The following is a 12,947-nucleotide window of genomic DNA, read 5'->3' as shown; positions in this document are numbered from 1 at the left end:
ATTTAAGAAAAAAGACACTCAATCCATTATTGTTTTTAAAGTTCAGTTCCCAATTTAAATAAACACAATTACATAGATTATGATTTGGTTAGTTTCTACACATAAATATAGGCTATGCAAACCTGCTTGCAAAACTTAAAGCTTCTGTGCCTTTAGTCCTTATTGACTATTCATGTTTCATGCTTCCAAGATCTCTGATGCTTCTGCTTTAGAAAGATGAACAAATCCCATGTCCCATAAAACCCTGAGTGACTGAAGAGCAATTGAGAATCAGAGGCATGCCTGTAAATGTAACATATACTACACTGTTCTTGCTGTTTGCTTCATCCTGTGGACAAGTAATGTTTGTTCCTGGTCTTTAGGAAAACAGCTAGTTACCATTTTGCTCCTTCATACATTCCAAGTTGTATGAACACCTTTTCACTTGCTGTTACGGCTTGCTGTGGTTGAGCTCCTTTTGTAAGGAAAATTCATATGCAGGCTTTTGAAAAAGGAGACAATAAATATAGTCAGTACCAAGAGTTTCCAGCTCACTGTCTTTCTATGACAATACATCAGGCAGGTGAAGGAATGATGCAATAATACTAGAGGCTTGTAGGTCTGAACTACACCCTCCTATTCTCTGAGAGTTTCCATTTGATTTTTTTTCCTAAAAAAGTGTTATTAAAATACTACAATAAAGCAAATGAAGAGTCTGACTTTCTAGACTAATTTTTAAAGGTTTAAGTCAGGTGCAGCTGTATTAGAATGAGTGCGATTATATCCATAAGAGATATGAAAGGAGAATAAAGGTCTAAATGTTTACTGGAGAGACTTACTATTCATAAGTTATTCAAATGATAAGTAACTATTCAGCTGCGTCCAGTTAGTTATATAATAGCATCATTTACATTCTAGATGGGAAAGATTCACCAAATGTAAGTGAGCCTACAGTACAGTAACTGCAGTGATTCATGAAGTCACTGAATGCAGTTAATATTTTCACTCCAGAGTGTGTTTTTGTCTTATACTCAGTTTCCTTTTCTAGTTTTTGAAATCAGATGGAAGAAAAAAATGTTAGTGAACATATTCAAGTCAAAGTATTTGAAAATTTTAAATTACTTGGGGCAGAAGTTACAAAATACGTGATTTACAAGGCCTAGATAAAAATTAAGACTTACCAGTCAGTGATATCATACCATTTTTATGGAGAATTTAATCAGACCTTTAATTTCTGGGTCATAGTAGCTGAAGAATCTCATAGCACAACAGCTTGTCCATTATTTGGAATTTACTCTGTACTGGACAGCACTCTTGAAATACAGATTTCAGCTAAGAGGAGAGAATTTACGTTAAGACAGTGGTGTACTGTATAGCAGCTAACAGAAACGTTACTTCGGGTAATTTGGCAAAGGCAACTTGCATGAGCTTCTACTAGTAATGGCATGAGCTTCTACTAGTAATGGCATGCCATTACAACTGTTTGGTGTAATGACTGTTGCAGGGGGGTGTGTGAGGGACATCTTGCTGTGTAGTAACGGAAGTGGACTTCACTAGATCAGAGAATGTATTTTTTCATGGGCAATTTCACTTCGTTTGGTCTCATGGCAAACTCAAGTCTTATTGTCAGATGAGGTTCCTAGATAGAGCTATTCCATAACACTACTGTATATATAGGACTGCACAGAATCCTGCCGTTTGTCCCACAAGACTGTAATATTCACAAGTGATCATACTAAATGAAAATGTTAACTGAAAGCTATCTGGAAAAAAGAAGAGAGACAGAAAAACATTTTCTTTCTCTGTCAATAGTTGCATGTTGAAAAAAAGGACATTCATACACTTCACAAAATCAGATAGGCTCCATATTAAGGGGAAAAAAAAGTGACTGCTGTTATTTACCATTTTAATCATAGGATATTTTATTGGATAAGTAAGCTTTATTAGTTCCCCTGTTCTGATCAACAGCAAGTAGTAATTTCTTTCTTTCTCTGTAGTTACCACAAAGGTTAAAAAATAGTTCTAACTGTGAGGTCTGGCCCAAGAAAAAAAGGCAATTTATCACAAAAATAATTTAGTGACACCTTCCAGCAGTCTCTCCTCTAGAAAGCTGAAGGAGTTATTTTTTTATTTGTGTGGACTCTTCTTCACTTTCATATGCTCCATTGGTTTCAGTAATAGTTATAATGTAGAGAAAAATATGGCCTGCAAAAGGCCTTCACAGCCTTTTCTATGTTCCATAAAGGCTCATAATAATCAATGAGGAAAAGTCAGAACTAGTCAGAGAGATATTCTTTACACAGCAGAAAGTGTAGGAAAAAACTTACAAAATTCCTGGTAATAATACTTGCAGGTGAACTAGACAATTAAAAGCAAAGATATTTGGAAAATTTATGGAAAAACTAGCTATAATTCTTACGCAGTTAGAAGCAATGTCACAACTTACGACAGATATAATGAGGAAAGAGCTTAGTAAATGCAGAATTTTCTTCAAGCCATGCCATTCCTCCCTCCTTATTCCTAATTCATTATGGAATGGAAGTCAAAACTTGTGACAATAAGAATCTGATTTGCTGGGGGCCTGAGAATTGAAGATAAGTAATAAAATCCATTGAAGTGTTTAAATACAGGAACCAGAGCTCACAATGCAGCATTCATGTGGGAAGGCTTTGAATGCGGATGGAACTAATTAGTCTTCATGGAAGACTATATTATCATGGCACTACTACTCCCAAAACTATTCTAGTCTCTTGACCTGTCAGGCATTGGTACACAATGAACACCAAATTTCTAAATAGTTACGGATATGCTTCATTATCAAATAAGTCATTATAATAGAAACAGACTATTTTGAAATAGAAATATTAATGAAAATATAAATGAAATATATATGTATATAAATGAATATGAATAAATGAATAAATAAAAATAAATATATACATTAAATAGAAACAGTAAATAAGAGCAATTGATATTGGGACTCCAAAGATGTACACCATATAAGTTGTATAATGGGAATTCCCCCTCAATTAGGGCTAATTTGATCCTTTAGACTGAATGTTCTCACCACACTTACAGTCTGAACTTCTCTGAAAGACAAATCATCAGTTTGGACCAATAGGTCCCAATTAAGGATTTAAGTGTATCTGGTGTGCAGGTTAAGAAGAGCTTCCAATTTAGTCTTCTTCAGAAGTCCAGTTCACGTGCACCAAGACCATGCTGGAAACTAAATCATATGTCATAAGCCAGGGCAATCAAGAAATTAAATTCCAAACTGTGCTACCCCTCCAAGCTGAAACAGCCCATGCTGGAGGTGATTTGTGAATGGAAGGTGGAATGATAGGGTTCTGTCATACGTAGTAATGATTGTTGATGACAAGGTTGGTCTGTCTTCCTTTCTACCCCATTTTAACTATCAATGGCAAAAGTTATGTTGACACATCTAGAAACTTGTAATTTCTCCATTATGATTATTATTATTATTATTACTACTATTATTATTATCATTAATTATTTTTCCATTTACAGGAATGGCAGAAATGTGCCTTGGATTAAATTAAAGAATACTTATGACAATACTCTTTTTTTTGTAAGCAAGGATTTGTAAGTGAGGCAGAACCATTCATCAGATGTCTGTTTTAAGTTTTACTTCTTGACTTCTGTTCCTATGTCCTATGCCTCTGAATGTTCTCTGTATTTAGAAATAATGGTAAGGAAAGAAGACAACAAGCAGTAAATGGCTTTACTATCATAGTTCATTGTACTGTATGACTCAGTAGTGCAGGAGGCAGACATTATTTCTTCCATAAGACAGTAATTTGTGGAACTAAGAGTGAGGGAAGAGAAAATTTATCCCTATTCCTGCTAAAACTAGCCTCAAGAATTGTACATGCAATTCTGTTTGTGTTTATCATCTTTAAATAACATTGTGCTACAGTTCCAGGCAAACCTCGGCTTGTGATTAGCCACACACAGATGAACACGGCTCTAATTCAGTGGCACCCTCCTGTGGACACTTTTGGCCCGCTGCAGGGTTATCGCCTGAAGTTTGGTCGCAAAGACATGGATACATTTACAACCATGGAGTTCTCAGAGAAGGAAGATCACTTCACAGCCACAGACATTCACAAAGGAGCTTCTTACGTCTTCAGGCTCTCAGCTAGAAATAAAGTGGGCTTTGGGGAGGAGATGGTTAAAGAGATTACTGTTCCTGAAGAGGTACCCAGTGGATTTCCCCAAAATCTTCACTCGGAAAGCTCTACTTCTACATCAGTTCAATTAACTTGGCAGATGCCACTCTTGGCAGAGAGAAATGGCATTATCACCAAATACACCATCTTGTACAGAGATATCAATGTCTCGCCTACCAGCCATCTGAACTCCCTGTTGTCCCTGCTGATACCCCTATGACACTTTCTGGCTTAAAACCAGATACCACATATGATGTAAAAGTACGTGCCCACACAAGCAAAGGGCCTGGTCCATATAGTCCAAGTGTCCAGTTCAGGACACTACCCGTGGATCAAGGTAGGATTTGTCTGCTTATGGCGTTGACCTTTAAAGGAGTATCGGTCTTTGGATATCAGTGTTTTTGAAGCTGTAAATAAAACTGACCGGCCCATTCATAAAAATAGGTTCATCAAACACAAAAGGTAAAGTATGTAAATCTTAATATGTTTTGGATGCCTTAGAATTCAGTTGTCCCTTGCCAAGCAGTTCTGGCTAACATCTTCACAATTTTTTCAGGTAAGGAAAATGTATGTGTTGGGTTGTCACTAGATAAGAGTGAGAAATGAGTTAAAATGTGATATTTAAATATGAGCACACAGGTAGGGGAATTGAATCCTTGTTGATTTTTGACCTAAATGGTAGCAGTGGAAATACGACAAGATCTAAGCTCCAAGATGTTGTTTATATACATTGTTCCTTTTTTTCCAGCAGTGTTTGCAAAAAATTTTCATGTTAAAGCAGTAATGAAGACTTCTGTTTTGCTGTCCTGGGAAATTCCAGAAAATTACAATTCAGCCTTGCCTTTCAAAGTAAGTTACTTTCCATTTGTACGAGAGAAAATACAGAAACCAGAGAATGTCATTCACCTGGTTAAGTAGCTTACTGAATATGTGGATTTTTTTGGTATTGCTGTATTTAAGAATGCAAACTAATCAGCAATATTGACCCAAGCTGCTAAATTCAGTCGTTTGGCAATATGAGCTTTCCACTGTTGTGGCAGTATTTCCAAGTCAGGCTTGTACTGGTTATTATGCATGGTATGAACACCTCGCTAATTTGTAGTTCGTTGCTACTATATTTTAGAGAAAACAGTGAAAGAAAAGAATAATTTTCTTCTTTTTTTTAGTAATTTCTGTGGTGACTGTAGCTGAGTACCATTTTGGTTTTTGTCTCCTCACATTTACAATGTTATAACTTACTCCACTAACTATAGCATTAGCCAGATAAAGTAGACCCGATGTAACCTGCAGCCTGGCTGGCATTTCTTCTGCATCATTCTTCATCACTTGTGTCATCTCAGGCAGTGGCGAGTGAAGAGCAGTATTTTATGAACTAAATGTTGCAAAAACCTTTCTGAATAAGAAGTGTGAATGAAAAAGTCCAGGTACCCTTAACAACAAGTGTGCCTTGATATAAATGCTGGATTCAAGCAAACCTATTGAATTTGAATAAGTGAAATTGGATTTTAGGAGTGCTTACACTGCTTCAAATTAATGTAGTTCTTTTTTTCCCCTGAAAGTGAGAAGTTTAATTGCAGTAGAGAATTCAGTACTATCTTACAGCCTAAAATGCCCAGTAACTTTCATTTTAAATTTATAGCTAGGTTTATTCCTGAATTCAGTGTGACAGTATCAGTTGCCTTCTCTTAGTAATCAAAACCTTCAATTTATATATTAACTTAGATCCTTTATGATGATGGAAAAATGGTGGTGGAGGTTGATGGACGTGCCACTCAAAAGCTGATCACTAACTTGAAGCCAGAGACATCATATTCATTTGTGCTGACAAACAGAGGGAATAGTGCTGGCGGTCTTCAGCACAGAGTGACAGCAAAGACTGCACCAGACGTGCTTCGTACCAAGCCAGTCTTCATTGGAAAGACCAACTTAGACGGCATGATAACTGTGGAACTTCCAGAAGTACCTTCAAATGAGAATATAAAGTGAGTGAATGAATGACATACCATTGTTTTTGTCTCCAGAAACATGATTATTCTTACTGTTAATAGAATCTAGAGCTGTAGTTGTGGACCCAGGCTTTATTCTTCAAAACGGTACAGAGAATACAGCACTCTGCAGTAGTATTTGGACTAATATTGGACTAATATTTGCTGATACTAAACTGGGAGGTGTTGTTGACTCTCTCGAGGGACAAGAAGCCTTGCAGAGGGATCTAGATAGATTGGAGCATTGGGCTATGATTAATGGCATGAAATTTAACAAGAACAAATGCCAGATTCTGTTGTTAAGGTACTTGAATGCATCCGGAGGAAGGCGACAAAGCTGGTGAAAGGGCTGGAAGGCATGTCCTATGAGGAGCAGCTAAGGACTTCAGGTTTCACTAGTTCAGAGAAAAGGAGGCTGAGGGGCAACCTCATTGCTCTCCACAGCTTCCTGAGGAGGGGAAGTGGAGAGGGAGGTGCTGATCTCTTCTCCCTGGGATCCAGTGATAGGACACATGGGAATGGTTCAAAGCTGCACCAGGGGTGGTTTAAACTTGACATTAGGAAGCATTTCGTAACTGAGAGGGTGGTCAAACCCTGGAACAGGCTTCCTCGAGAGGTGGTCTATGCCCCAAGCCTGTCAGTGTTTCAGAGGCATTTGGACAATGCCCTTAATAATGTACTTAAACTTTTGGTCAGCCCTGAAGTGGTCAGGCAGTGGGAATAGGTGATCATTGTAGGTCTCTTCCAACTGGAACTATTTTATAAGTTTGTTGCTTAGCCAAGTATGTAAGACTGAGTAAAATCTAGATGGAAATATATGGAGAAGAATTGTCCTTCAGTTTGTAGCTGTTTCTCAGAGTACTTTTGTGTTTCATCACTGATTTCAAATAGCAAAGAGGGATTAAGGAAGCCAGTTGTGTTTTGAACAATGTATCCTCTCAAGAAGAATGGATGACCCATAGATGGGTAGCTACCCTGCTGCAGCACCTTGAAGTACTCAGACTCAGTCATTCCAGATTTACGTGAAGTTTTAAAGAATTGTTACTGGACTTATATTAATTCAGATTAATTAATTCTGAAGTTTTTTATTAAAAGAAAAATCGCAGGTCCTCCCCACTGGTCCCAGAAAGAAAACAGGAGGTTTTGGTGAAAAATTTGGCAGAGTTTACCAGAGATTACTTAGATTTTGGGGGAAAAGGTGTTGTGGAGATTTAAACAGCAGAAATAGGACTAAAGAGCTGATTGCACACGGTCAGCAGGGATTAGAAAGGTTAGACAATAAAGACTTGCCAAGAAAACATGAAGCACGGTACAATCAATAAGTGTTATTGCTCTGCTTATAGTGATTCTTGTTGGTCTGTAAGGTTCCCATGTGTAATGTAAAGGAAATGGGGAGGAAAATGAGCAAGTCATTAAATATTGTTGGGGATTCTCCTTGTCCTCTCCCTGGTGGATTTTTACTGACGGCTTTGTAGAAAGCTGCTCCCCTTTTTCATTGCTGACTGAGGATTTTGAGGCAGGTGAGGTCAAGAAAGAAATTACTTCTAGACATTAAAAGGATGAAAAACTGAAAAACGTAGCCATTATCATTAGATTGAGTAAGTAACAAATGCAGCTAAGGAAGACTGAAGATGGAATGAGCCAAAAAAGATTTATGAGGCAGATCATTCACAGAGAGAAAAAAGTGCAGGTAGTTGGTCAAACAATATCAAAGACAGCAGCAGAAAAAGAGCCGATGCCCTTCCTTTTATGTGGTGTAAAAAAATGAAAGAGGCTAAGTGACATCAGGAAAGGTATGTTAAACCTATAGGGTACAACTGCCAATTTTGCAAATATTGTATCTCCTCCTTCTATATCTATTTTCTAAGAAGATGTGATCGGGCTTGAGATAGAAAAACAAAACAACAAAAAAAAATTTACTTGACCCTTGGAAGCGGGCGTACCAAAGCAACTACATACTGAACTGAAAAAGCTTACCTGATGCTTGCTAGAATGAGTAAGATTATTGCAGCTATGGTCTTTGTATGGGAAGAACAATTTTGTGTAATAGCTATGTTGACATTTTTACAGTTGCTGTTCCTCTATGGATACATTATATGCTCATGATTGTCTCTATCTTACCATGAAGCACTATACACTGAGAATCTTTCAATAATACTAATTACACAGAAGGTGAAACAGTTAATGGTTTGCCCTAATGAATTATAAGTAAACACTAATGGGATTGAGGGTAATGTTATAAAAGACTTCGTGATTTATTAAAGATGGTAGAAGTAATTGTCATTATTTCAATGTTTGATGGTAATACAGCATAGAAATTGGAGCAGAGCTCACCTTATGCTAGGTAAAATGGATCTCTCTTGCTGGCATCATCTCAAGTGAGCAATTTCTTCCATTTTCATTTGTATTTTGGGCTAAGCCAAAGCAATTTTTATGTGTAAAGGACAGTTCATGTTTCTCTGAATCTCTTCCATCTTTGCAAAGTCTTAGGTAAAAACACAGTTTTATGGAAGACTTTGGCCTTTGTAATACTCAGTTGTTCGAGCAATATCCAAGCAAACCTTTCATTTCTCACCCTTCCCCCCAAAAAAAAAACTCAAAACAAACAAGCAAATAATAAAACATGTTTTTCAAGAAATGCTGCATTTTCTGGAGTTAGCTAGAAGTAACAGAACTTTGTTGTCCTTTACAATTTGCAGCACTGTATATTTATGTGAACAGTTTCATTTTCTGCTTGCTGTTGAGGTGCTTGTGCTTTCAGCTTTAAAATACTCTGTATGTGCTGAAAGTCTTAGTGGATGATCAAAGTTATGAGTGGGAGGCATGCATGAAGAAAGTGTGAAAGAGTGGGATTTCCTTGATTGAAAAAAAAAGGATGAACACCCTATTAGCTTAAAAAAGAAAAAGAAGAAGAAGAAAAAAATAGGATAAGTAAGAGACTGCTGTGCAGGTGCAGTTCATCCAGCAGATGTATCTTTGATGTCTGAAAGACATACAGGGGCCAATTCTCTATTGCTTTTTGTCTTGATTCTTAGGCATCTCTTAAAGTAAAGCTATGTAGGTTGTAGTTATTGTATACATGGCTAAATCAGCATTCACTAGGATTTGTTATTCATGTAACCAAAGAATTTTAAAAATACATACTCAGGTTTAAAATATGCACTCAACCAGCCTGACTAGTTCTGAATAAGAACATCAATGTAAAAGGTGATTTATCATATTGTTACTATAAGGATGCATGCTGCAGATTTTATTTAAATACTGGAATACAGCAAGTAAGCAGCAGTTAAAAATCTGTGGCCAACGCTTTTTGTTTCCAACACCTCCTGTTGGAGCTCAGCATTTCCACAGAGAAATTTCTCAGATTTCTTAACACAAGAATTAATAAATATGTGCATTTACTACAGTAGTTAAAAATCCAAAGTTTTGTTACATTTCTTTTATGGCAGGGAGCTTTAATTAAGAAGAAACAATTCAAATGGACCAGTGGTGTGCACTGGTATGGAATAAAGACAGTTTATAGAGTCAGTTTAGACTGAGATAGTTTTTGATCAATTGTAAGGGAAGTCCTTTTCTGTAGACTCTATTTCATTAATTACTTTAGGATTTTCAACTGCATTGCGTGAGTAAAATGAATAGTCAGTGCTGCAGAAGGTTGAATAGGCTGTAAAAAATGGCAGACTGGAAGAGAAGAAGATGGTCCATGAGACACTAGAATTATCTTCCATAATTGAGAGGCAGAGACACCTTCTGAATAAGCCCTGTTGTTACTAGAAACAAAGGAGAGCAGCTTCTTTCCCTCTCCTCTGAGATGGAGAGTGCTTGACTTTTTGACAAGTCTGTTTGTCAAGAAGATGTATATTATACCATCCTGGATGTCCTGCTGTTGTGATTCTACTGCTACTTTCCTCACACTAATCTGAAATTACGGATCTGCCTGACATCTATCCAGGCTTTGTGAAGGAAACAAGGAAAGTGCCATATCTCTATTATACTAGAAAGTATAATTTACTAGTCTCCATGGGAGGAGAGGAGGAAGATATTTTCAGGAAAATGTTTCTGAGGAAGACTGGTATATGTAATTTGCAAATACTAGCTGTAAAGAGAGCATACATCAAGCTCTCTTATCTATGACTGTGAACAGAATACTTAAGTAGATAAACCTGATGGTGATTGATACTCAAAGAGTGTGTGGGTGGAGTGTATGCTAAGTCTTCCTTATTTTCTGTTTATAATAGTATTGGTGTCAACAAACACATTATGTTAACCTGCTATTCTGATGATACGTGAAAATGGGGGAAGATGGGGTGATAATTGAGATTTAAATATATGGTAATAGGTTTCAATTTAGGGGTTTGGGGTTTTTTTTCCCAGTGTGATAGTGGCAGGGCACAAATATCCCATGGCTCTTGTATTTCAAATGAAGTAATAAACTGCAGTCAAACATGTAGGCGTTTTAGAACATTGTAATTAAAGTTTCTTATACATATTTATATGTTTACATGAAAAGTCAGGTAATTAGTGCCATTTCTTTGTCAAATGTTTTACACTGGATGTTGTTTCAAGAGTGTGAATCTTTACAACTATGTTTGGAAGGCTGCAGTGGCATAATAATGTGTGAAAGTTCGCTCTCAACCTACTGCTGTTCTCTTAAGTTCCTCTGAACAGACACCTATTCCATCAATTTATCTATTCCTTTTCCTTCAACTTCACTTTTGTCCAACTGTTTCCTTTACAGAGGTTATTACATAGTTATTGTGCCTTTGAAGAGGTCTCGTGGAAAGTTTATCAAACCATGGGAGAGTCCAGATGAAATGGAACTAGATGAGGTACTGTATGTTTTTGTTGTCAACTTCTCCTTTATTAAAGAAACAATCTTATTAGTGGTATGTGATTAACTCACCAGTTTTAGAAGTTTTGGTTGTCAGGATGTTTTATATTTATATTTGAATTAGCCTGTGGGGACTGAAATGAAAGCTCAAATTAGTTAAATTAGAAGACAATAAAGACATTAAGTTGCAATAAAGCACATAAAGTGTCTGATCTTTGTTGGCATTAATATTTTATTCTTTTCCTATTGTAAAACGTAATGCAAAAGTGCAGGAGGTGAAATGAGTTGTCAGCAAAAGCTTAATCACCAATGATATGAACTCTAATAAAGGTCTGGTTCATTAGTGGGTTGTTTACTAAGCCTGTAACAAATGCTAAATTGCAATTTGCACTGCAATTTAACATTTGACCTTCTTGTGGTGTTTTTACCTGATTCTCATATGCTGTAATGCTTCTGGTTAGAAAAGTTTTACAGTAGTCTCCATTCTACTGACAGTTTGTGCTCAGCAATAAATGAATGAAGTAGGAAAGAGCAACATTGTGTCATCATTCAACACTATAAGTGACATTAACCCAAAGACTGGAAGTACTTTCATTTTAGGAATAAGCCCAGTAATACTAGAAATCAATTTATTATGTTATTGATATAATAATAATTCCCGGAAGTATACTGTCAGCATTCAGTCCTGTCTTCTGTTTTACTGGATGACAGTATAGCTCATGCGAACTTGTCTTTCTTCTTTCAATCTGTAAATTTGGAGTAATACTAATATTTATCATTGTAAAGCTCTTTTGAGAGCCCCATATGAAAGCCCTGTACAAAAGACTAGGGGTGGTGTTGTTATTGTTGTATCTGGCTAGGATTTTAGATCTCATTCAGATGCTATGGTAGTTTGTACATGTAATGTCTCTGCAATTCAAAGACCAGAGATCAAAGTCAGTTTCTTTACTCCTGATTTAGTGATCTTTCGACAGGATCCTGTCTATTTTCCCATTTTCTTTTGGTGGAGTCAAGAGTTTTATGTTACAGAGATGCCTCACCATATGCTTCCCCATAATACAATCACAGGGAAGTAATGATCATCTGTGAGCAATCACAAGACTTTTTTTCCCTCCTCCCATTGACAAAATGGATATCAATTTCAATGTTTGCACCAAAATGTAAGGAAAATAAAGATCTTCACCAAACTAACACTGCTGTAGAAAGCTGTCAAAATATAGATAGAGGTCTTCCAGTCTTTAGTCTGTTTTCTGATCTGAAAAAGCGAAGAGTATGTACAGCAACAGGAGAATGCTTAATCAGAAGATTAAAAACAACTGTTCAAAGGAAGGCATGGTTTTCGTTACTGCTGACTGCCTGATTGAAGCCTATGTTTCCTCTTGACCAGTTCATTTATGTGATCATCTCATTTGATTCAATTGCAGCGATGACTTGCTTTGATCTATTAACTTTTTCCCTTCAAAAGAACTTGGATTGTAAATGCTGTCAGCTCATTATCATAGTCCTAGGTGACATCAAATACGGTTAAACAGTAAAACTCTTGACAGCAAGATACATACAGTAATGGAAAACTGATTTAATGTTACCACCCACTTTTAACATCCAAAGACTATAGTCACATTCAGCAGCATTAACAGATTAAAGGATAGGTGCCAGATGACATTGAACTTTTTGGCAATTAAATTCTACGGGTCCTGCTGATTCCCATAACAAAGGGTCATTTTAATCATCCTGCAAGTTGTGGTGCATTAATCTGTATAACAGATTGATAAAGAGCATTTATTAATTCAGAAATATTTGGGTCAGGATGGGTTGTTTCCCACTTCTACTGATATAATTGAGACCACATTGTAGAATTAATGGTGGAAGAAATAAGATACGCATTGACTGGAAAATGAAAATTATTTCTGATAAAGAACTAAAACCCTTGATATATTTTTCACAATTGCCACCAATACATAT

General features: G+C 36.6%; 1 protein-coding gene across 1 annotated transcript in view; it reads left to right on the top strand.

Moving 5' to 3' along the window:
- PTPRD (protein tyrosine phosphatase, receptor type, D) overlaps window positions 1–12,947 on the top strand; it is a 289,678-nt gene that overhangs the window by 175,474 nt on the left and 101,257 nt on the right. Inside the window, 5 exon segments of the mRNA XM_009328051.1 lie at window positions 3,917–4,338; window positions 4,341–4,506; window positions 4,918–5,018; window positions 5,892–6,151; window positions 10,893–10,983. Coding sequence (XP_009326326.1) covers window positions 3,917–4,338; window positions 4,341–4,506; window positions 4,918–5,018; window positions 5,892–6,151; window positions 10,893–10,983 — 1,040 coding nt within the window.

The sequence above is a fragment of the Pygoscelis adeliae genome, unplaced genomic scaffold (assembly GCF_000699105.1).
Source record: "Pygoscelis adeliae isolate BGI_AS28 unplaced genomic scaffold, ASM69910v1 Scaffold45, whole genome shotgun sequence".
NCBI lineage: Eukaryota > Metazoa > Chordata > Aves > Sphenisciformes > Spheniscidae > Pygoscelis > Pygoscelis adeliae.
This window is presented reverse-complemented; position numbering and strand designations above follow the sequence as displayed.